Source organism: Quercus lobata, chromosome 5 (assembly GCF_001633185.2).
Source record: "Quercus lobata isolate SW786 chromosome 5, ValleyOak3.0 Primary Assembly, whole genome shotgun sequence".
Lineage (NCBI taxonomy): Eukaryota > Viridiplantae > Streptophyta > Magnoliopsida > Fagales > Fagaceae > Quercus > Quercus lobata.
This window is the reverse complement of record NC_044908.1, coordinates 41,794,364-41,818,412: the sequence shown is the minus strand read 5'-3', so window position 1 is coordinate 41,818,412 and position 24,049 is coordinate 41,794,364. Positions and strand designations below refer to the sequence as shown.

Below are 24,049 nucleotides of genomic sequence, written 5' to 3'. Positions count from 1 at the left end.
GCATAAATTTCAATAAATTTATTTAGTTGTGTTTATTTTTTCAAGTTTACCTTACTAATCAAAAGCCCTTATGGTTCCTATGACATCATTGGGTTACCCAAGAAATTACACCCTTTAATTACCAATTTGAGTTTGAGTAGTAATAGGCATATTGTAAAGTGAAATGTTTTGTTCACAATATTTTCATAAAAAATCTTAGGTGTCATGTTGTCACTCGCTGTTACTGTGTGTAAAAAAAGTAATTTCAATGACAGATTCAAATTAAAAATCGATAACAAGACCTAAAATTATTGTAAAAATATTACAAACATAGAATTTCTACAGTACAACCTGTAATCTCAAGGGCCATTGGTAATATTATTTTAGTAATATTATTTGTATTTTTAAAAATACATATAAATAAAAATATGTGTAAAAATATGTGTAATATGGTTTAAATTCTTAATACTGATTCTCAGGACCTCTTACCAAACGGCTCTAGTATCCCAGACCCACCTGAACCCAAAAAGAAAAAGAGGTCATCGACGCGCTGTGTAACGCGTAGGGGGCAGCAGTGGGGGCGGGCCTCGCAACATAGGAGCAAGGTCCGAGTCCGACTCGGAAGTCACTCAACTGAAAGCACAGCATCAGCAGCGCCCGTTCCTCGCAAAAAAAGAAAAAGAAAAAGAAAGAGAAGAACTCTGCCCATAATCATATCAATCATCTATTGTCCGAACCAAATACCCACACACTCTGCCGCGTCCCAATGCCTCCCTCCCACGACGGCGAGGTCCACGCCCCCGCCGCAGCCTCCGATTCCGATAACGACGATCCTGAAGAACCCGAATACGAAGAAGTAGAAGAAGAAGAGGAGGTTGAAGAATACGAAGAAGTAGAAGAGTATGAAGAAGAAGAAGATGAAGAAGAAGAAGAAGAAGAAGAAGTAGTGGAGGAAGTGGAGGAGGAGGAAGAGGAGGTGGAGATGGATGTGTCCGATTCGCGAATCAACGCCGATGAGGAGCGTAACGGTTAGTTTAATCTATAAATTGATTATTTTTCATATTGCATTAAGATAATCATTCTGATATTGTTGTTTATACGCCTTGACTATGCCTACTCTTCTTGTCATTGATGCTTTCTTTGATTCTAGTTCTTTGTTTTTCAATTTTCATTTTTTTTTTCTCTTTTTGCTGATTCATGCTATAAATTTTTTGTGTTTATGTGCATTTTTATATTGTGAGAAAATTCGCTTTAGTATGGTCAATGAATGATTGTATTTCATATTGGAAATTTTGTGATATTGAGAGAAGAGAGGTAATAATAATGGGTTAGGGGTAAATGCTATATATATTAAACTTAAATATATAGTGGTTCGATAAGAATAACTAGCTTCTAGAATCAAATTAAGCATAGATGATGATAGTAATTTGATTTGTTTAGCAAATTTTACTTAGATTTTGTATTGGAGGATATAGGAGTTACTGGCAATTCCTGGGAAAAATATGGTGTTGGAATGCTCTATTAGCCATTAGGCTTAACTTATGGTGCATCTTGGATTAGAGTAGTTAAATTTTAAGGTGATTGGCGATGGAATAGGTGGGACAAGTCAATGGGATGTTGTTAGTATCTTCATTGAAGTCTGGCTCTTTTCTTTTGGATATCCGTGTATGATTCCCATGTGATTTGGGGTCTCAGAAGCTTGATGTCTTTTATTCCTTGCCTCAAGCAAACAATGCATGCTGCACTGCAGGAAGATATATGCAGTCAACTGAACAATCAAATGAATTAGTGAATTTTTGGAGTTTGGTCAAACCTAAATTTTACTAAGAAAGACTGATGTAATTGGGGTCAAATGCATTGAGCAAACCGTTTTAATAATACATTCCAAGGTGGTGTTTGTTGATCAGGAACAGTATTTTTATTTAAAGAAGATATAATTAAATTTAGTTGTTGAGCAGTTTTAGTTGTGATTAAGTGTTCCATTACATGGTGAGTGTGTAAGTTTTTTGTAGTGAAGAATGGCCGGAATGAGGTTAAGTGGAAATGTATCTTGCAGCCCTACATTAAGTTATTCAACTGTTGTGTTGCTTGATTTACCTTTCATTGTTTGGGTGTAGCAAACAAGGATAGTGAGGTAATCATTTGTGAACATGGGATTTTAAAGATTCACTTGTATAATTCAGTCTGATCCCTCTGAAATTAGCCAATTACTGGAGCTAAACATGTTTATCAACATTTTACTTGGTTCACTCGTTGTAAATAGAATGATGAGTTTGGTTGAAGTATGTTCAAAATATTAGAAAGTTTAGCTCAAAGATTGAGGGATGCTGCAAAAGTGGTTCCAAGAAGCTCAATGCTTCCCAAGAAATGTCATTGAATGTGTACATTTAAGCATCAATGATATATTGTGAGTCACAAATAATCAGTACATAATCATTTAAACTCAGCCTTTATTTTTACATTCAAAGAAGATGTTTTTGGTTTCGTGAAGAAGGCTAATTATTGCATTATTATATTGAGTTTCTTGAGGAGTTTAATTGAGAGGACATCCTTTGGGTGAAATAAGTTCTTTTATTTTTGGGTAGGAGATGGATTATTTATTTGGAGAGGAACTTAGTTAATTTGATGAAAGTCTGCAGGAAGGGAGAACTCCAAGTTACCTCGTTTTTAAGTTGAAGTTTTTTCCATTCGATCTTTGGATATTAAGGTCAAGTGAATTTGGGATGATTGGTGATGTTAGGATGATGTGATGGATTTATGGAGCTCTTAAATGTTTGATAGTGTGTAGTATGGGTTTTTTCGTTTGTTTGTCTATGAGGGTTTTTTGCCCCCTTCCCCTCCCCACCCCCCCTAGTGCATACTACCATCTTCTTGTTAGCCATAGTGAGCAGTTTTTCCCTTGGAAAAGCATTTGGAAGCAGAAGATCCCCTCTAGAGTGGCTTTTTTTGTCTGGACCGCAGCCTTGGGGAAATGTCTGACAATTGAGAATTTAAGGAAAAGAAAGGTTTGCATTTTGGATTGGGGTTTTATGTGCAAGTGTAATAGTGAAAGTGTTGACCATCTTTTCCTTCATTGCCCGGTTGCTTTGGAGCTATGGGATATGGTTTTTGGTTTATTTGGAGTTAGTTGGGTCATGCCTTTGTCTGTTGTTGGGCTCTTTGCTTGCTGGCAAGGTCATTTTGGTCGCCATCATAATGGAGATATTTGGAAGGTCGTTCCTCTTTGTCTGATGTGGTGTATTTGGAAGGAGAGAAATAGTAGGTGTTTTGAAGACATTGAGCGTTCCATGCCTGATCTCAAGCTTCTTTTTCTTTGCTCCTTACTTGATTGGTTCTTTGTGTGGAGAAACCAACCTTTTTCTACTATTTTGGATTTACTTGACTTTTGTAATTTTCGTTTTTAAATTGTTCACCCCTGTATACTTCCTGTGTACTTGGGTGTCTCTCTTTTTTGATATCAATGAATCCTTATTACTTATCAAAAAAAAAAAAAGACATGATTACTTTGCACCTATATTCTTTTGTTCATCATCTATCACGGTTGGTTTTTGTTAAGTTGACCTTTTTTTTTTTTTTTTTTTTTTTTTTTCATTTGTTAATTTATTAGGACTCTTCAGAATGGTTGATGTTACTTCATGCAAGTACTTATTACACTAGTCTGATTGCTAATGCCAATACTGTGGGAACAAACATTAGTATGTGTAGCTTTTGTTTATTTGCTTTTTGAGGTCTATGTAGCTGTTTGTTGGTCGATGATTTTAGGAGCAGTGATTCAACCCTGATACATTCCATGAGATGATTCAAATCTTCATTGAAAATGAATTGGTAGGCTTAACAGCTTTGGATTGATGACATCTTTTGACCATTTCTTGCTTGCATGCATCGTACTTCTCTAAGGGTTCAATATTTTGGAATTCCCTGACGCCTTGGCAGATTGAGAAACAATTTTACAATTCATAGCCACATCTGTTGAGGATTGCACACCATCTCGATTGTTTTGAGCAATGCTATTGCTTGCTCCTCAAATCCATCCACTGGTGCTCCTAGGGATTTGCTAAGATTTCTAATTTGTTTTTGAATCTACTTTGATGCTTCCCTTGTTATTGCCTCCTTTGATTCATATATTGGGGTTTACAATTGTTATCACGTGTAAGAGATTGGGCTCAATTGATCCTTGAGTTCTCTTCATTTGCTGTTGACACACCTTCAATGCCAACTTAGTGGTGGGAGTGGGTCCAACATTCCCATTGATTGTCAAATCCCCTTTGTGAACCTTAGTAGAATCTAGAAAATAAAAATCTGAATTAGTAAGAGTGAACTTACTCTACAGAATTGCATTAGCATTGTAGTTTCTTTAACAACTTTGAAGCCTGAATCTAATCCCAACACCTCCTTACATTGATCCAAGAGGTATTCGTGTCTCCCACGCCTTAATTCCTTTGCTAGATCTACATCATTGGTAGTATCCATCATCGGCTTCATGGGAATCACTGGTAGCATATTTGTTCCTTCAACCATAGGCAAAAGCTGCAAAACTATGCCTGGCTATGATAAACTCTCTCCAATACTCATCCCATCCTCAATCATTGATGATAAGTTCACTTTCCACAGTTGCAGATGATTCTCCACACCTTGGAAGATGTCGAATTCCTCTTGAGCAATGTAACAACATTGACTTTTGGGTTAGCTTGGTAAGCTCCTAATATAAATGAGGTCCACCATTTGATTACTAACACTTGTGGGCTTCTTGCCTTTGAGGTCTTAACTCCATCTTCTTTCGGCCCATTACCTTGTGAAACTTCAATTCAACGTGTTTCGCTTTTATCCTTACCCGGCCCTTCACATTATACCCAATTGGCTTCCACCTATGAATTATGGCTCATCACATGTTGTATGAGCATGGCTCTATGCTCATCCTTTGTGCTAGATTGGGACACAGTGCAATACTATGTTTCTTACTTTTCAAGTGACCAAGTTTCCCCTAAAATGGTACAATATCCAGTAGTAGATCTTTTGTTTGAAGGTGATCCTACCTGATCTGAATATGCAAATGCTTATTCTTGTAGATTACCATTAGCTATATACTTCATAATTTGGATGTGCTTTAAGGTCCTTTACAATCTGTACAACTGCCTCCCAATATGGAAGGCGAGGAGCTGCCATTTACTGGCTCTTAACACTCTCTGCAAAAGATATATCTGGACTTGTAATGGTGAGATAGTTTAGCTTGCCAGTCAAGTGATGACATCTCTCTTTGATCTACTTACAGTTTGACATTGGGATCCATAGGAGTCTCTACGCACTACAGTGTAGAACCTAATAGGCCTATTTCTTATAGAATATCTAACACATATATACCCATCAAGATTTCCCTGATCCACAGGAGTCTTTACACTCACATCTCATCTTCATAAAATATACCCATCAAGATTTCCCTGATGGAAGATTAGCTCAGTCCTATATGTTATTTTGATGAAGTGCTCACATCTCTTCTTCCATAGCTTGCCTCAGTGCTAGAATACACAAGGCCTCCTCGATAGACGTTGGAATAACCATAGAACTCATAGAAGACATAAAAGAGATAAAAACACGAAGTGATGGAAATAAATGTACATACATTTCGAACTGAGAAGTAGTATGAGAGGTACAAGTACGCTTACCTTTCTGTAAATCAATAGGAAGAGAATCAGAACCAGGAAGCAAATCTCCAAATGGAAGAGAAGGTTCAGTGAGAGGTGGTCATTGACTACGATACACATGTAAGACTTTATTGGGAGGAGTATTTAGGTCTTCCTTTGGGTGCAAAATTTAAAGATAGATCAATCTGGAATCCAATTGTTGAGAAGGTGGAAAGGAAATGAGCAAGTTGGAAATGGTTGTATCTCTCTAAGGGAGATAAAGTTACTCTAATAAAAAGTACTTTATCTAATTTGTCATCTTATTTTCTTTCCCTCTTCCCTATACTAGTGGATATTGCAAATTTTTTAGAACAACTACAATGAAATATTTTTTGGAGTGGCATGGGAGATGATTTGAAAACTCATTTGGTGGATTGGTCTATGGTATGCTCTCCTTTTTTTTTTGATAAGTAATAACTTCATTGAAAGAAGAAGAGAAAATAGTCAAAATACAGAGGGAAAAAAAAGCACAAGCAACAGGGGATCTACTGTATGCTCTCCTATTCAGTCTAGGGGGTTAGGGACCATAAATATGAGATGCTTTAATGAAGCTTTGTTGGGAAAATGGTTATGGATATTTGGGACAAAGAGATGCTTTTTGGAGAAGGGTAATAGGGGTTAAATATGGAAGTCAGGGGGGAGGTTGGATCTCTAAGTCTGACCCAGGTCCTTATGGGGTAAGTGTATGGAAATCTATTAGAAGTGGATGGCCTAATTTTTCTTGTTATGTTCAGTTTGATTTTGGAGACGGATCAATAGTAAAATCTTGTCATGGAGTTTGGTGTGGGGATAGTTCTCTCAAATTGAGTTTCCTGGAGTTTTTTTTTTTTAATAAGTATAGGAAATTTTATTCAAGAACTTAATAATGAGTCACTCAAGTATACAGGAAGTACACAGCAGGGGACCAACATAATCAAATGCATAAATTACAAGCGTCCATCAAATCATAGACCAAAAAAATGGAATGACTTCCTATGATAGACATCCAGTCTGATAGAGTTTTAAAGAAGAAAAGTGTTTTTTTTTTTTTGATAAGTTCTTCTTCTTCTCTTTAAAGAAGAAAAGTTTTAAATCAACTATAGTCCTTTCAGAATCTTCAAAACACCGATTGTTTCTCTTTGGCCAAATGCACCACATCAAACAATGAGGGACAGCCATCCAAATAACACCATTACGATGATGACCAAAATTTCCTTGCCAACAAGCAAGGACCTCAACTACAGTCTTTGGCACCGCCCAGTGGATACCAAACAAGGTGAACACCATATAACACAACTCGTAAACAATAGGACAATGTAGTTTAAGATGGTCTATTGATTCTCCATTACTTTTGCGCATATAACATTAATCTAGAATAAAAACCTTCTTCTTACGTAAATTATCAATAGTCAAGATAATTCCTAAAGCTACAGTCCAAACAAAAAATGCAACCATGGAAGGAACCTTTTGCTTCCAAATACTTCTTCAAGGGTAGGATTGAGTACATACACCCAAGAAAGCCTGATAGTAACTGCTTACCTCAAAGCCTTTACTCTTAGCAGGTGTCCCATCTTATCATCACCAATACCTCTCAATGAGACTCCATATATAACATTCCAAAAAAAAAAAAAGTAGAGAATCTGATTTCCTATCATGAATTTCTTGCAGGAATTCTAAGTCCCAAAAAAGAACCCTGTTATGAAATTGCATGAGATCAGCCACGTAAGCCTCTTTATCATTACTGATTTTGAATAAATCTAGAATACACGAACTCAAAGGATTATCCCCACACTAGACATCATGCCAAAATTTCACTCTTGTCCCATCTCCAATCTGAAACTAAATATAGTGAGAAAAAGTAGACCAACCACTACTAATAGTTTTCCATAAACTCATCTCATAGGAGCCTGGAACAGAATTAGAGCACCAATCTCCCTCCTCAACTCCATATTTAGCCCTTATAACTCTTCTCCATAATGCTTCTCTCTCATATGCAAATCTTCACAACCATTTTCCCAATAGTACTTCATTAAAGTATCTCAAATTTCAAATTGCTAGACCCCCAGATTGGATAGAAGAGTATACCTTGGATCAATTCACCAAGTGATGTTTAGAATCATCTCCCAGACCAACCCAAAGAAAATTTCATTGAGGTTGTTCTATACGGTATGCTATATCTGCCGGAATTGGAAAAAGGGAAAGGAGATAAGTAGGTAAATTGGATAAACTACTTTTTATGAGAGTAAGTCTCCCCCCCTTTGGATAGATACAATCTTTTCCATCTTGCTAACCTCTTTTCCACCTTTTCAATGATGGGATTCCAAACTGCTCTATCTTTCCATTTTGCACCCAATGAAAGGCCTAAATATTTCATAGGAAGTGAGCCCTGCTTACAACCCAACGCATTTACTAGCATCTCAAAATTTGGAACCACTCCCACAGGAACTAGTTCAAACTTATCCAAATTAATTGTCAATCCTGATACAATCTCAAACCAAGACAAAATCAAATGCAAAAACAACATTTGGTCAATATTAGCATTGCACATAACCAATGTATCATCTACAAAGAGAAGATGAGTTACCTGTAAGTGATCAGCTGTGGAGGTACCCGCACTAAATCTAGACAATCGACATCACCTATGGAGGTACCCACACTAAATCTAGACAATCGACCTTCTGTCACCGCCTTATCCATCATTTTGCTAATTGCCTCCATAACAACAACAAATAATAATGAAGACAAAAGATCACCTTGTCGTAAGCCTCTATAATTCTCAAAGGAACCACATGGAGCTTCATTAATCAGAACTGAGAATTTGACCATGGATATACAGTAAAAAATCCATTTTCTCCATTTTTCTAGGAACCCAAGTTGCTCAAGCATACACATTAGGAAACCCCAGTTCACATGATCATAAACCTTCTCCACATCCAACTTGCATAACACCCCTGGAATTCCTGATCTCAGCCTACTATCCAGACATTCATTTGCAATGAGACATGAGTCTAGAATCTGCCTATTCTTAACGCAGGCATTTTGAGACTTTGAAATAACATCCCCAATCACCTCTTTCAACCTATTAGCCAATACTTTAGCAATAATTTTGTAAACACCCCCTATCAGACTGATAGGCCGAAAATCTTTCACCTCAACTGCATCCGGCTTTTTGAGAATCAAGGAGATAAAGGTTGTATTAAAACTTTTCTCGAACTGACCTCTCTCAAAAAAAACTTGAAAAAATCTCCATGAGATCTGATTTGATAATATCCCAGCAAGCTTGGAAAAAAGCCATAGGGAAACCATCTAGGCCCGGAGCTTTATCCCCCTCAAAGTCTTTAACTACCCCAAAAACTTCTACATCATCAAAAGGCTTCACCAACCAGCTAGCCTTGTCATCCGAGATTTTAGGAAAATTCAGCACATTCGGATGTGGGCGATAAACTTTATGTTTCGTAAATAAATTTTTATAAGATTGAATAATGCAATCCTCTATACTTGCGGGTTAGGTTATATTTGCTATCCCTACTTTGGCCCTGTCCATCCCTAATTGCACATTATCGGTTCATAGGGTATTAAAAATGTCTCTTGGATTGGATTGAAAGACGCTGAGACTCCACTTTTGTTTTCTTTTTCTTTTTTATGGAAGGGACACCAATTTCTTATATATATATATATATAAGGCATAAGACATATTGTCTTCATTCTTAAACCTATGTGTCTATTCAATCCCCTCATAACATTTTTTTTGATAGGTAATAAGACTTTTATTGAGAAAAACTTGAACATCATGTTCACGATGGTGAACAGTTTGAACAAGAAAACAAAAACAAAAAGATCAAGAGCTAAAGGAAATAGAAACTAAAAAATCAGATACAATAGTACAGTTTGTACACCCTCAAACACGAGCCCAAAGAAATAGAGTATGAAAAAGTAAACATTTTAGATTTTCTAATGTTCTCGCCTTGTCTTCAAAAATGCGGGCATTATGTTCCTGCCAGAGTAACCACATTAAACATGTCGGGGCCATATTCCCAATAGTTGAAAGATGCTTTTCAAACCAGTTTCTCCAAATAAAGAAAAAGAGTTCACTGACCTTGGCATTACCCACTGGATCCCAAACACTGCAAAAACTTCACATCATAAAGCGTGAGAGAACTTACAATGAAGAAGAAGGTGGTCCACTGATTCCCCATCGCAGCAACATAAGCAACACCTATTAACCAGAGACTGACCTTTCTTAATAAAATTATCAATGGTGAGTATTCCATCATTAGCTGCTGTCCATAAGAAGAAAGACACCCGTTTAGGCACCTTAGTACGCCAAATACACTCCCAAGGAAAGGCATCAATGGTAGGACTAGATAATAGCTTATAAAAAGAGTGCACATCAAAAACACCAGACGTAGTCAATCTCCAGACTAGCTAATCGTCCCCCTCGCCCCTCGGCTTAGAGGAATAAATAAACTCAAAAAATGAATAGACAGTGGCTGCCTGCCAATCCTGAGGGCCATGACGGAACAGTAAATTCCAGCTCCTACCTCATTCTGCAATAGATACAACCAAGTCAGAGACCCATGCTTCTTTAGATAACAGAGCAAGTATACATAGAAAGAAAGAGTTCTTTCAAAGGAGTAGGCCCACACCATGGGTCATGCCAAAAACTAACACGGCTACCCTCCCCCACATTATGTAGAATTTGGCTAAAGAACTTCTCTGTTCCTTCTTTAATATTGCTCCACATCCCACACCCATGTGCACCTCTCACCCCTCTAGTGCACCAGCCTCCTTTCTCCTCCTCATATTTGACTGCTATAACCTGATGTCATAAACTATTATTTTCTTTCCCAAAACTCCACAACCACTTCCCAAGCAAATCCTTGTTAAATAACCCAATCCTTCGGATCCCCAACCACCACATTCAACTAGCAAGCATACCTTATCCCAAGCAACTAAAGGTTACTTAAAAACATCCTCTTAGGCCCCTTAAAGGAAATTCCTCTGAATCCTTTCTATTCTTGCTGCCACAGTTTGAGGGATAGTAAACAACGATAGAAAGTAGGTGGGAAGATTCGATAGAGTACTTTTTAACAAAGTTAGCCTACCACCTTTCAACAAATAAAGTCGTTTCCATCCAGACAGTCGGTTCTCCATCTTTTCTATAATAGGATTCCAAATTGATGAATCCTTGTAATGTGCCCCAAGAGGCATGCCCAAATATCTCATAGGTAGAGTGCCCACCTTGCAGCAAAGGGTACGAGCCAAACCTTTCAAAATCCTAACATCGCCAAAAGGAACAATCTCACTCTTGCCTACATTAACTTTCAAGCGCGTAATAGCTTCAAAGAAGATCAGCACCATCCACACGTATAATAATTGTTCCCTAGAAGCATCACAAAACAAAATAGTATCATTAGCAAAAAGAAGGTGAGAGATATGGATACCCCCATGTCTATGGGACCCCGCTTGAAATCCACAAAGAAAGCCACCATTTTTTGTCCTCTTCAACAGTCTACTTAACACTTCCATAACCAGAAAAAATAAAAGCGGAGACAAAGGATCCTCTTGGTGAATGCCATGAGAACTACCAAAAAAACCAGCAAGAGATCCATTAACTAGAACTGAGAATTTAATTGTAGAGATACATGCCTTAATCCACCTACTCCACCTTTCCCCAAAGCCCATCCTTTTCATTAGGTAAAATAGTGCATTCCAGTTCACATGATCATAAGCCTTCTCGATGTCCAGCTTAATTATAACACCAGGAATACCACTCTTCAACCTGTTGTCTAAGCATTCATTGGTAATTAGAATTGAATCAAGAATCTATCTCCCTCCCACAAAAGAATTTTGAGAGTCAGATATCAATTTATCCAAAAGCCCTCGTAGCCTATGAGCCAACACCTTAGCCAAAAGTTTATAAAGGTTGCCCACAAGACTAATAGGACGAAAGTCTTTAATATTTACTGCATTAGTCTTCTTGGGGATTAAACATAGAAAGTGGCATTAAGAGATTTCTCAAAAACACATTGGTTGTGAAAATCTTTGAAAAAAGCTAGTACATCCCCTTTTAAAACAGTCCAGCATTTCTGATAGAAAGCCATAGTAAACCCATCTAGCCCTGGGGCCTCATCACCTTCCGCCTCCTTGAGAGCCTCAATAATCTCCTCCTTCTCAAACTCTCTCTCCAACATAACCCTCTCAATTTCGTCTAGACAAGCGAACTCTAACCCATCAATAGTAGGCCTCTAAGCTTCTGGTTCCTGATATAATCTCTTATAAAAATCCACCACCTAATTCGTATCATCTAACTCCTCCCCAAAGAGAACACCATCCACCTCCACTCCCTTAATCTGATTAGATTGCCTATGGGAATAGGCAATTCTATGAAAGAACCTTGTGTTGTTATCACCTTCTTTGATAAAAAGAGCCTTGAACTTCTGCCTCGAAGAAATCTCTTCCAAAGAAGCTAGAAAATCTATACTTGATTTAACCACCAACCTTCTAGCCCTGTCCTCTTGAGTCAACATCTACATCTCTTCTCTCATGTCAATGTATAAGAGCTTAGTCAGTAGACTCTTTTTTCTAAATGCTACATCTCCAAAAACATGCTTGTTCCAATGGTTCAAATTCTCTTTAAGGGCTTTCAACTTACAAGCTAGAGCATAACTCGGAGGTCCCACGAAATGATAACCATTCCACAAATGACGAACGTTGTCCACAAAACCCTTCACCTTTAACCACATATTTTCAAATCTAAAAAGGGCAATGATCTGACACCACCATAGGGAGAGTCCTTTGAGTCACATCTAAGAAACGCTTTTCCTAATCCGTTGAAATCAAAACTCTATCAATTCTGGACATAGAAGGACTATCAGAGTCTCGAAACCAAGTATATTCACCTCCCACCAAAGGCAAATCAATCAACGAATGTTTTGCAATAAAATCCGAGAATTTAAACATAGCTAGACCAAAAGAATTTCAGCCAAGTCTCTTAGCTGGGTAACGGATAACATTGAAATCACCAAACAAACACCAAGCCCTAGCCCACCGTGATCTCACTGAATCCAATTCTGCCCACATTGCATCCCTAAGACTTCCGTTAGTCGGTCCATACACCCATGAACAGATCCATTCAAAGCCATCTAACACTCCCTTTAACAAAATTGAAATTGAAAAACTTCCAACCACTAAATCAACTCTCTCAAAAACCCTTATCCCACATCAGAATTACACCCCCAGCTGTATGCATGGCATCTAGGCCCCCCAGTCTACAAAAGGGCTACCCCAAAGACTTTTAACCAAGTTGGAGCTGGTGTTGTCCAGTTTAGATTCTTGAAAACATACGATATCACACTTCTATTCCTGTAAAAGATTCTTCACAACATCTCTCTTATGAGGATTATTCAAACCCCTCACATTCCAAGACAAATTTTTTAAATTCATTGACCAATAGACGAACCCAAACTAGAGGATTTCAAGCTGCCTCTGGAACTTCTACCAGAATGCCCATCATAATTAATAGAAGAAAACAAATTTCTTAACTCCCTCATACCCTTTTGGTTTGAATTGCTTACTCGATGAGTAGCAACAACAGTTGCTTACTGCTCCCAAACCCTCTCAAGTTTTTAAAAGAAATCAATACACTGTCTCTCACAAAAAGCAATTAGGAAACCCATGAAAGTACTAAAACCTCCAATCATCCTTCTCACCCATTCTAAAGGCTCCAAAACCTCTTCCATTGAGGACCCATCTGAACCATCTTCCACAGAGATGAGATCAAGAAAACCATTTGGGTCCCACAGTGCCAAAGGTGTAATGACCTCAAGATTAATAGCCTCCTCACCCTTATCTGATGACAAAGAGTCATTCCAAATCAATCTAGGAACCTTAGATACAATCAAACCACAACCCACCTCAGAAACAGGAATATTCAAGTTTGAACCCACCAAAAGTTGGCTCTGAACCAGAACTGGACACCCAGAATTTTCAACAGTTGTTGAACGAGCTCCAAAAGTTGTATCGGCAACCAAAACCCAACCCCTTGGTCCACGGTTTGATCAGCAACATCAGGGGAGTGGACCAGTTCTTTATCGGCACTCAAAACTGCCTCCACAACAGTACAGTGAACATCTGAATCAGCCACCGAAACACGGTCGTCGGGCTTCATGACAGTGACAAGAGGGCAGCTGAGTCTCTTGCTAGAGCTTTGGAACTCCCCTGCCTCTTCCTTGTGAGTCCCCGGTTCCCCATCGAGCTTTGTATTAGCAGCAAGTGAGCCACCTAGTCCCTCACTGGAGCTTGGGATCTCCCCTTCCTCTTCCTCATCTGTCCTTGATCCTTCACTAGTCACCCACTCATAAGTTTGCAAGGCAACAGACCCATCGCCAATACGGGCATGTCTTGAAATGTCAAACAAGGGCTGGCCCGACCCATTCTCACAATTGGATTGGTGGGCTTGAGCAGGCCGACTTGCAATGGGCTGTATTTTACCCCAAGAAACAGTGTGCTTACCCTCACCCACCAAGTCAACAGATATTTTTAAACTAAAATGGGCCTGGGTCCATTTTAAATGACTTGCACGTACAGGCTTGCCAGCTGTTGACACACTAGTAGAAATTGACTTCATGGAAAAATCAAATCCCCCCAAAGGCTCAAATTGATTACACTGACCAGTTATATTTGGAAGATGCTTCACAAAACGTAAATCACTCCCTTTATTTTCGTGGCCATTTAATTTTTTCCAAACTTGGGATTTTTGCATGTCAATTGCTTTATCAGACTCGCTGCCTCTGGCCACCACCTTTCTCTCCAATCCAGTGGTCATCTTTCCCAAAAAATAGTCACGTAATCTTCTTCCAAACAAAGCCCAATTGCCTATATTGGTCCCCTTTTGAACCCGTAATCAGCTCCTTCTTGCACCATTGTGGTATTCAGAGATTTCCACAAATAAGCTGCCCTTGTTAGATCTACTGGTAAAATCCAAAAGTTTAGAGTTCTCATGTAAACGTTTGAAAAAAGGTTGTTTTCGAAAGTTCCACCGGTCAAGGTCTGCCAAACAAGCAATAATCCAATCCAAGCCAAAACGACCCACCCTAATTGAGCCATGAAACTTACCCCGTCATTCATGAATAGCATAGGAATCTATCCTACCACCATCGAAAGCTAAAGAAAAAACCTTTGAGTCAATACGAAAGAAAGTTGAAATCCTCTCTAACTCCCCTGACTATGGTTTAGGCTTGGGCTGTTGAGGTTTGGGTGGCTGTGAGGGAGTAACAGTGGGCTTGGATTGTAAGGTTGAGGGGTGTGAAACGTTATCAGGAGGGGAAGCTATGGGTACAGGTATTGAGGGGAATGGTGGTTGTGGTCCTTGGACAAAGGTCGGTCAAAAAATTGTGGTGGTGTGAAAGGTAGAAGAGGGCCAAAAGGTAGAGGAGGATGATATGGTTTATAAGGATGAAAAGTTGGTAGTGGTGGTGGTGGTATTGATGGTGTATATGGAGGATGAAGTTGGACAGGTTGTGATGGAAGGGCTTGTGAATATGGTGGTGGTGGTAGAAGGGTAGGGCGAGGTGGTAGAGGGGTCATGGTGGTCCTCAATCCCCTCATAACATGTGAGTATGTGTTGGGCATAAGATATACATGTGTGTATGTATTGGGCTGCCATGGCTAGCGTTTGGATCGCGTAACGTTTGTAATGTTAGATTCTTAGAATGTCATTGTAGGAATATAATATTATAGTGTTTGGTTTGATTCATTAGTTACATTTCCATCACATTCTAACTTCCAAGAATGTAACATTGCTTTGTTTGGTTGGTTCCTAAGATTCATAGTAATCATTACAATTTTATAACAAATTTCCAAAAAATCAATTTGAAATAACTAGACAAAATTTTACTTTTTAATTAAAAACCACAAAATAACCAAAAAAGTCTTACTTAATACACAAAACTCCCAATTTATAGGATCTGTGATGCAGATTGGTTAAGGGAGAAGAAAATATTTTAAAAGCAAATAAATCCTAATTCCACTAGAAAAAAATGAAACAACATAAAATATTAAAAATATTTTCTTCTCCCTTAACTAATCTGCATCAGTCTGGGAGAGACGAGGCACTTGCTGTTGCACCAAGGTCAACCCCTTTAAAAAAAAAAAACACATAATACTAAACGAAATTTTATTTCACTTTCCTCCACTTTCTCACCAACCAAACACTTACACTCCATATTCACGAGCAAATAACCACAAAACAACTAAAGAAAATTCCATTTCACTTTCCCACACTTTCTCACCGACCAAATAGCTAAGATCCACACAAAAAAAAAAAAAAAACAAAATTTTGTTTCCATCACAAAGTCAAAAAATCAAAACGCTTTTCTAGGTCTAACTTCTACTGCTATGTTTCTGTCTCTGAGCTCTCTGCTTCAACTTTCAATTAATGGCCTCTGTACCTCTCTCCTTGCGTTGTTTTTCCTAACAGCCCAAATCTCCGTCTCAGCTTCATTGCCTCTGATAACTTGATGTTTGCTTTTTCCTTGCTTTGATTCCTAATGCCAAAGGAGAATTGCAGAAGGATTAGGGTTCGATTTGTAGATCTGCGTAGCCATCCTTGTCTTTTGCGAGTGGAAGTGGTTAACTTGGTGACCCAACTCAGTTGCCATGTTCAATAAAATCAATGGCAGATTCTCTACCATGCCTTACACCCTATTCTCTGGACCCAAATTTCTCTCCTTAGCCTCCATTGTTGTTTGGACCATCCTCACCACGCAAGGATTTGAATTTGGAGAGATTGAGAGAGATAGAGGTTAGACTAGGGTTTGACATTTCCCATCGTGAAATAAAGAAATATATCCAAGACAATTTTGTAATCAAAATTTAGTGGCATAAGCAATTTTGTCAATTGAAAAAATTATCACATTTTCATAAATAGGTAATATAAAATTAACATTATTTAATAAGGTAATCAAATTACTATAATTTATGGTAATGTAAAATTCTTAGGAATCTTATAGTACCATAATGTTGTGTACAAATGAACAAACCAAACACCCTAATATTCACGTTACGGTAATGTGGTTGTAATGTTTATCACATTACGGCAAATCAAATGCCCCTTAAGGCTAATATAATAATAATAATAGTTGGCAATGCTAACATTAACACCACTTGACCTCCTCCCTAGGAACTAAAGTTCTTTTGCTACAAAGTCTTTGGGTTCTTTTTGTGGGTAGAGGAACCTGTGGCATCTGGTTAACCAAAGGAAGATGTGGTGGTGAAGAGATTTGTGGTGAAAGGTAGAGGGGATGGGGTGAAGAGGTTGGGGGCAGAATTTGGTTGGTTGGGAATGAAGTGTGTAGGAGAAAGGAATGGATGGTGCGAGAAGGCTGGGTAGGAGGCTAAGGTGAAGGGTTTAATTGGGTGGAACTTGGTTGGTAGGTAAAAGGAGGTTGGGATTAGAACCCATTGGAGGGAGTTGGTGGAATGAAGGAGATAGGGCCTTTGTAGTTGAGTGCATAGAGGCAAGGGTTGCATGAATCTCTCTCTCTCTCCCCCCCCCCCCCCCCCTTTTGGCTAGGTATACAAGATGGTCTAAGAAATTCATAGATTTGGTTGTCACGAACAAGTTCTTCCTTCCATTTGTGTAGTTGGAAGGAGTGGTCTTTTAATAGAATTGAGCTTGCCGTGGTTATATTGAAGTCACTTTTCCTAAGAATACTTTTTTTAGTTAATTGGTAAGTTACACACACTCCTCTTGTTGTCTTAAACCCATGGCCTCACCATCCACCTAACAGTTATAAGAGGAGGAGAATGCCAATTAAGCTAGAACTTGTTGGAGGTAGAAGTCTAGGGTGTTGCATTTGAGGGAGGGGGATCCAAATACCAATTTTTTCCATAGAATGGCTAATTCCCATAGAAGAAATAATGGTATTGAGAGCCTTATGGTTGATGGAATCTTGTCTTTAGATCAAGGTATGATTGTTGATTGTACTCAATTCTATATGAAATTATACTTTGAGGAGCAAGTTGATAGACCGTTTCCAGAAGTCTTGGTATTTTCTAGGATATCTGGTGATAATGCAGATTGGCTAGATAGTCCCTTCGATGAGGCAGAAATTTTTGAGGTCATACAGAAATTTAATGGTGACAAATCGCTTGGACTAGATGTGTTTCCAATGGATTTCTTCCAAGCTTGCTGGGGAATTCTCAAAATTGATCTTATGACTGTTTTTCATCATTTTTTTGCTAAAGGTCAGTTTGAGAAGAGTTTGAATGTAACTTTCATCACTCTCGTACCTAAAATAAATGAAGCAATTGAAGTTAAGGATTTTCGCCCCATTAGTCTTGTTTGGGGGGGGGGGGGGTTATAAAATCATTGCTAAGGTCTTAGCCAACAGACTTCACACAGTCATTGGAAGATATAATTTCAGCTTCACAAAATGCTTTTGTGAGGAACTGGCAAATTCTTGACTCTGTACTTATTGCTAATGAATGCCTTGATAGTAGATTGAAAACTGGGTTGCTTGGGCTACTTTGTAAATTAGATGTTGAGAAGGCCTTTGATAATGTAGACTGGGGATTTCTTATGCAGTTACTAGAAAAAGGTGGGTTCTATGCTGAATGGCGGCAATGGATATTCTTTTGTATATCTACAATTCGTTTATCTATTTTGATAAATGGCTCTCTTGTGAGTTTTTTGAGAGTTCTAGGGGGTTGAGACAAGGTGACCCATTGTCCTCTTTACTGTTTATACTGGTTATGGAGGCCCTTGGGAGAATGTTGGATAAAGCTGTCCATGATGGTCACATGTCAAGCTTTGGTGTGGGTCGTGAAGAGGGAAGATCATTGGTACTGTCTCATCTTCTCTTTGTAGATGACAATTTGATTTTTTGTGGTGCTGATTTGGATTAGGTTTGTTTCTCTGTATGATCCTTATTTGGTTTGAGGCGGTCTCTGGTCTAAAGATAAATTTGGGTAAGTCAGAGTTGATTCCTGTTGGTATGGTGGATAATTTGGACTTATTGTTGATTGTCCTTGGCTGTAAACAAGGTACTCTTCCAATGAAGTATTTGGGTCTTCCTATGGGAGCTAAATTCAAGGATAAGGCAATATGGAACCCAATTCTGGAGAAGATAGAACGGAGATTAGCAGGATAGAAACGTTTGTACTTATCCAAGAGAGGTAGAGTCACTTTAATTAAAAGCATTCTATCTAATTTACCCACTTATTTTCTATCTCTATTTTCTATTCCTGTAGTTGTGGCTAACCGAATTGAGCAACTTCAGAGAAATTTCTTATGGGTGGCACTGGAGATGAACCAAAATTCCATTTGGTTAAATGGGCTACTGTTTGCAGTCCCATTGCTTCGGGTGGCTTGGGGATAAGGAAGGTAAGACTTTTTAATGAAGCTTTGCTTGGGAAGTGGCTATGGAGATTTGGGATGGAGAGGGCTGCCCTTTGGAGACAAGTGATAGTGGTGAAATATGACAGTGAATGGGGTGGCTGGTATTCTAGGCCTGTTAATGGTCCATATGGTGTTGGCTTGTGGAAATATATTAGTCGGGATTGCCTTCTTCTTCTCACCACATTCTATATGATATTGGGGATGGGTCTAGGGTGAAATTTTGGCAAGACCATTGGTGTGGTGAGACTTCTCTTGTAGTAAGCTATCTTGAATTGTTTAAAGTTTGCCGAGATAAGGAGGTTAGTGTGGCTGAGCTTATGAAGCTTGATAATGGAGTCCTTTTTTGGGATGTAAGTTTCTTTAGGGGTGTGCATGCTCGGGAATTAGAGGCACTGGTTGGTTTCATGGATACCATTTATGGTGCTTCAGTGAAAGGGTTTGGTGAGGATAAGATGTGATGGAAACTTGATAGAGAGAAGGGCTTCTTGGTTAAAGACTATTATAGTCTCTTAGTGGGCTGTAATGACTATTGCTTTCCTTGGAAAAGTATTTGGAAACAGAAGATTCCTTCTTGAGTAGCTTTCTTTGTTTGGATTGCTGCTTTGGGGAAGTGCTTAACGATTGACAATTTACGAAAAAAGAAGGTTTGGATATTGGATTGGTGCTACATGTGCAAGTGTAATGGTGAATCGGTTGATCATCTTTTTCTTCATTGTCTAGTTGCAATGGATATGTGGGCTATCGTGTGCGGATTGTTTGGAGTGAGCTGGGTTATGCTGCAATCTATAGTGGGGCTTTTAGCATGTTGGCAAGGCAGATTTGGTTGTCATCGAAATGGGTATATATGGTTGATTGTTCCCCATTGCTTATTGTGGTGTCTTTGGAGAGAGAGAAATAGTAGGTGCTTTGAAGATAAGGAGAGATCAATATCAGACTTGAAGCTATTTTTCTTTAGAACTTTAATGGATTGGTTGGCTGCATTGCGGAACCAATCATTTTTATCTTTTCTTGATTTCCTAGATTCTTGTAATTTTTGTTCTTGATTGTTTGACCCCTTGTACACTCCCTGTGTACTAGGGTGCTCCCCTTTTTGATATCAATAAACTTATTACTTATTAAAAAAAAAAAATTTCCTAAGACTAATTTTTCATGCGATGAGCACAATTAAGGGTTGGTTCTTTTCCTTGTCTTTTTTGGATCTCTAAAATTTTATATCTTAACTTCCATTTTCCTTTAATGAGTGTATCATTTGTATACTTCCCATACACTAGGGATACACTCTTTTCATTTTCTTTTGAGTTATTGTTTAGAAAAATCAACTTTTTAAGGAAATACCTGTTAATGCACTGCTTTCAAGTAAAAAGGTATAAGTTCCAAAACAACTTGTTTAATTTAAGCTCACATAAAAGTAATAAAAAAAGGTATTGACTTTTTGAGTAAAGTAAATGATAAGTCGGGAAAGTTGCATATTGACTTTTCAAAGAGAACCATAATTTGGGACATGCTAAAATGGAATAAACAACGAACAAAATGGGATGGAGGGAGTAGTAAACAGTGCTACTATAGAACATAACAAATTATTATTATTATTATTATTATTTGGATTAGCAAGATGCACACTCACCAGTTAAGTTCCCATAACCTCACTCTACCTCATTTTATTGGGGGAGAAAGTGCCATTTGTCACTTATAAATAGAATCAACGTTTACTTATCACTCGCAATCCCTGCCATCTACCTTTTAAAAGATTTTTCTGACTATATATGCATTTCTTTTTTTATTTATCCTATATACTTATTCCATTTCTATAGCGATACTCATGACTTGAGAGTCATCCTTTAGGATCTAATCTATTATCCAAAAATGTATACTGGTTCTGAGCTTTTATTTTTGATAGGATGATTGTTTTTCTCTATTTCTTGATTTAGATTTTCTTCAATGTAGATGTTAGTCAAGATATGGAGTCTGCGGGGAATGATGGGCAATTGAGATCATGGCATTCTACTCTAGAAAAGGCTGAAGTGAAGATCCCATCCGACACCCTTGCTGTGAAAGAAAGTGGTGGTAATTTCATATTTTCTAGTCCTTCAATTGAGCCATTGACAACAAAAAGGGAGGAATCAGGTTTGAACTATGAGGATATGAAGAACATAAAATCAGGAAAAGATCTGGTTACTGCTGAGGACAGCAGAAGCCTAGAAATGGTTGATGAGAAAGATGTTGAGGCCCTTCCAGAAGAGAAGGCCTCTAAAGACCACAGTGCATCGCATTCTGACACCAAGGGTCATTTGTGTAACAAGGAGATTTTAAATGCTAATACCAGCTTTCCTTCTAGCATCAATGGAAATGAGATGACTGATACCATCCCAATGAGTAGTCACTCAGTCGAGGAGGCCAACGGTGTGATGAATTCTGAGGAAATGAAGCAAATGGACTTGCAATCAGGGGATGACAAAAAGCGACTGGCATCAAGGTCTGGTGCAATTTATCCTTGATTTTTCCTATCATACAACCGAAGTGTTGGCTTAAACTGCTTATTATCTCTTTTGTGGTGGGATGTTTCCACCAATTTCAAAAAATAACACTTGAGCCAGTTCCTACTAACCGTTAGGTTTTTCCAGATTGGCTGCTCCTGCTACAAGGACTGGAGGTCTGTCCCCTGGTGCTGAGATTAAAGATGGAAATGACTGCCCAGCAGTTATTTGTGACTTTTTTGCGAAAGGGTGGTGCATCAAAGGTAGTTCATGTAGGTTTCTTCATATAAAAAATGGTGATTCGAATAGTACTACCCAAAAGCATGAGGCAGATGTAGCTTCTGTGAATTGGAAAAGAGAAGCTCAGCTTGATGAAGGTATATCATTATCTTGTGGAGTATAGATGTTCAAGATCCTTCTCTGCTATGATGATTCTGATAAGCACCATTTCCTGTAACAGGTTTGAGAGAGATTACTGAGAGATCAATGTCACCTGGTTTTCCTGAGCCACTGGCTTCTTCAGTTGGAAATAGTTCTTCACATCTAGAAACAATCCTGCCTAAGGATCTTGGAGAAGGCCAAAGGTGGAATGAGTTTCATGGACAACATAAGCTTCCATTGCTTAAGAAAGAGGATTCATCTTTGTGCGTTAACCCTGACTCCCAGCAATTATCTTCATCTAAAGATGATCCTAGCTTTGTCTCCAGGTTTAAGGATGTAGGAAGAGATATTCAGACACTAAATTGGCCTGCTGACCATGCTTCTTCAAACGGCACAGGAAGTTCTATGGTAAGGAACAGCTTGCTTCCTGAGTATGGGTTTTCTTCAAGTGGCTCTGATCTGTTGTCTCGGAATTACCACAGTGGAATTTTCTCTTCTCATTCAAGCAGTATGGAGGAAATGGCTAGTATTCGGAGCCAACATAAACACGATGACTTTACTTTACCCCTTAGGAGCCATTCTCGAAATTTGAGCTCAAATACTTCTCTTCCAACTACTGGCATGTTGCCATCTCACTCTATCTCTACCTGGGCAGCATCTTCATCGCCATTTACTTTTTCCTCTTTCAGTATGAGTCATCTTGGTTCTCAAAAGCTTTTGGATGGTGAGAAAGAGTGCCATGCTTCTAGGTCATCTTCCTTGCTGCAATTCTCTTCTCCCTTCCCTACTTCTGAATCAAAAAATTTACCTGTAACCAATGTACCATTGTGCTCTGCTGAGCATAAAACAAAATTTTCTTTAAATGATTGGGAGCCTTCTATACCTTTCCGACCATCTTTTTTTATCCCTCCTATGAGTATATCATCTCCAGGAAGCCAGTATGACCCTCTTTGTGATAGCACTGAGTCACCCAAGATAGGAGATGAATCCTTTAACATTTCTCTCTATGGTCATGAGTCATCCATCATGGACAAATCACATCTGCAGAAATATGATGATTCTGTATTACCTGGGACCCTGGGACCAGAATGTAATGATGATACGACTTCTGTATCTTCTCATAATAAATTTTATGACAATGTGTTGGACAAAAGGTGCCATGCAATTGAAAGAGATTCGCTTGCTACTGAGGCAGATACAGGAGGAACTTCTGTTGTTGACTGGAAAAATGGGACAATGCCTAAAGAAGAGAATATCTGCAGCACCTCTCATGCCAATGATACTACTACAAAAAAGCGGAAGCTCAATGATGATCATGCTTCAAGTCATCAAAATGATGGTTCAAGACACAAAAAGGACTTGAAATTGAGCAGGGCTAGACAGGACAATGAAATGGATGTTGGCCCTAAGATGGATGGAAATGTGCACAAAGAATCAAAAGCACAGAGACATTTTCGTGCTGCTCTTATAGATTTGGTGAAAGAATTGTTGAAACCAAAATGGCGTGATGGTCATCTCAGTAAAGATGCACACAACATGATAGTAAAAAAAGTGGTTGACAAGGTTCTTAGCACCTTACAGTCTCACCAAATTCCGCCCACCATGGAATTAGTAGAGCAGTATCTCTCTTCATTCAGTTCGAAAATTACAAAACTTGTTGAGGTGAGTCTCTTGAATCTAGAAACAAAATATACTAGAAAATGCAATCTTGGGAACATAATTTGTTCCTGAATTTGACCATTAATTTTTAATTTGCAGGGATACGTTGATAAATATGGCAAATCTTGAGATGCTAGGCTAAGTGCTTTTTCTTTGTACAGTTTCATACGCTTGCAGCGAATTGGAAGTCATCAACAGTTTGTCTGAGGCTATGTTTATGGAATTTAAACTAGACAACATGATATGTGTTGGTTTCCCTTTGAGTGTTTTTCTTCATTAATTGTTTGTGTTTTTTTTGTTTTTGTTTTTTTTTTTGTCATTTGATCCATTTTGGAGTAAACTGTACATATTCTGTCTCTTTCAATTTTTTACTAGGTTGTGTCATGAAAGGAAGAGGTTGGGCCTTAGATGGCAAGTGCCTTGATTAAGGCATAAAAGAATTAGTTGTGTTATTTCCTTTGATACGTCATTATTGCATAAGAGACTTGTTAAATTTA

At 38.4% G+C, this 24,049-nt stretch overlaps 1 protein-coding gene across 1 annotated transcript; it reads left to right on the top strand.

The window, feature by feature from the left end:
* Positions 1-466: 466 nt before the first annotated feature.
* On the top strand, positions 467-24,049 carry LOC115989579 (protein FRIGIDA-ESSENTIAL 1). Its single transcript, XM_031113335.1, has 5 exons — positions 467-1,007; positions 20,983-21,511; positions 21,660-21,889; positions 21,973-23,555; positions 23,652-24,049. The coding sequence occupies exons 1-5, from the start codon at positions 746-748 to the stop codon at positions 23,679-23,681; spliced, it is 2,634 nt and encodes an 877-aa protein (XP_030969195.1). The 5' UTR covers positions 467-745; the 3' UTR covers positions 23,682-24,049.

What these genes read in the sequence shown, in the direction of transcription:
- LOC115989579 (XM_031113335.1), top strand. Translation starts at nt 746, where the DNA reads ATGCCTCCCTCCCACGACGGCGAGGTCCACGCCCCCGCCGCAGCCTCC. An exon ending in AAAAAGCGACTGGCATCAAG is followed by an intron (nt 21,512 to 21,659) that starts GTCTGGTGCAAT and finishes AGGTTTTTCCAG; the next exon opens with ATTGGCTGCTCCTGCTACAA. An exon ending in AAATTACAAAACTTGTTGAG is followed by an intron (nt 23,556 to 23,651) that starts GTGAGTCTCTTG and finishes TTTAATTTGCAG; the next exon opens with GGATACGTTGATAAATATGG.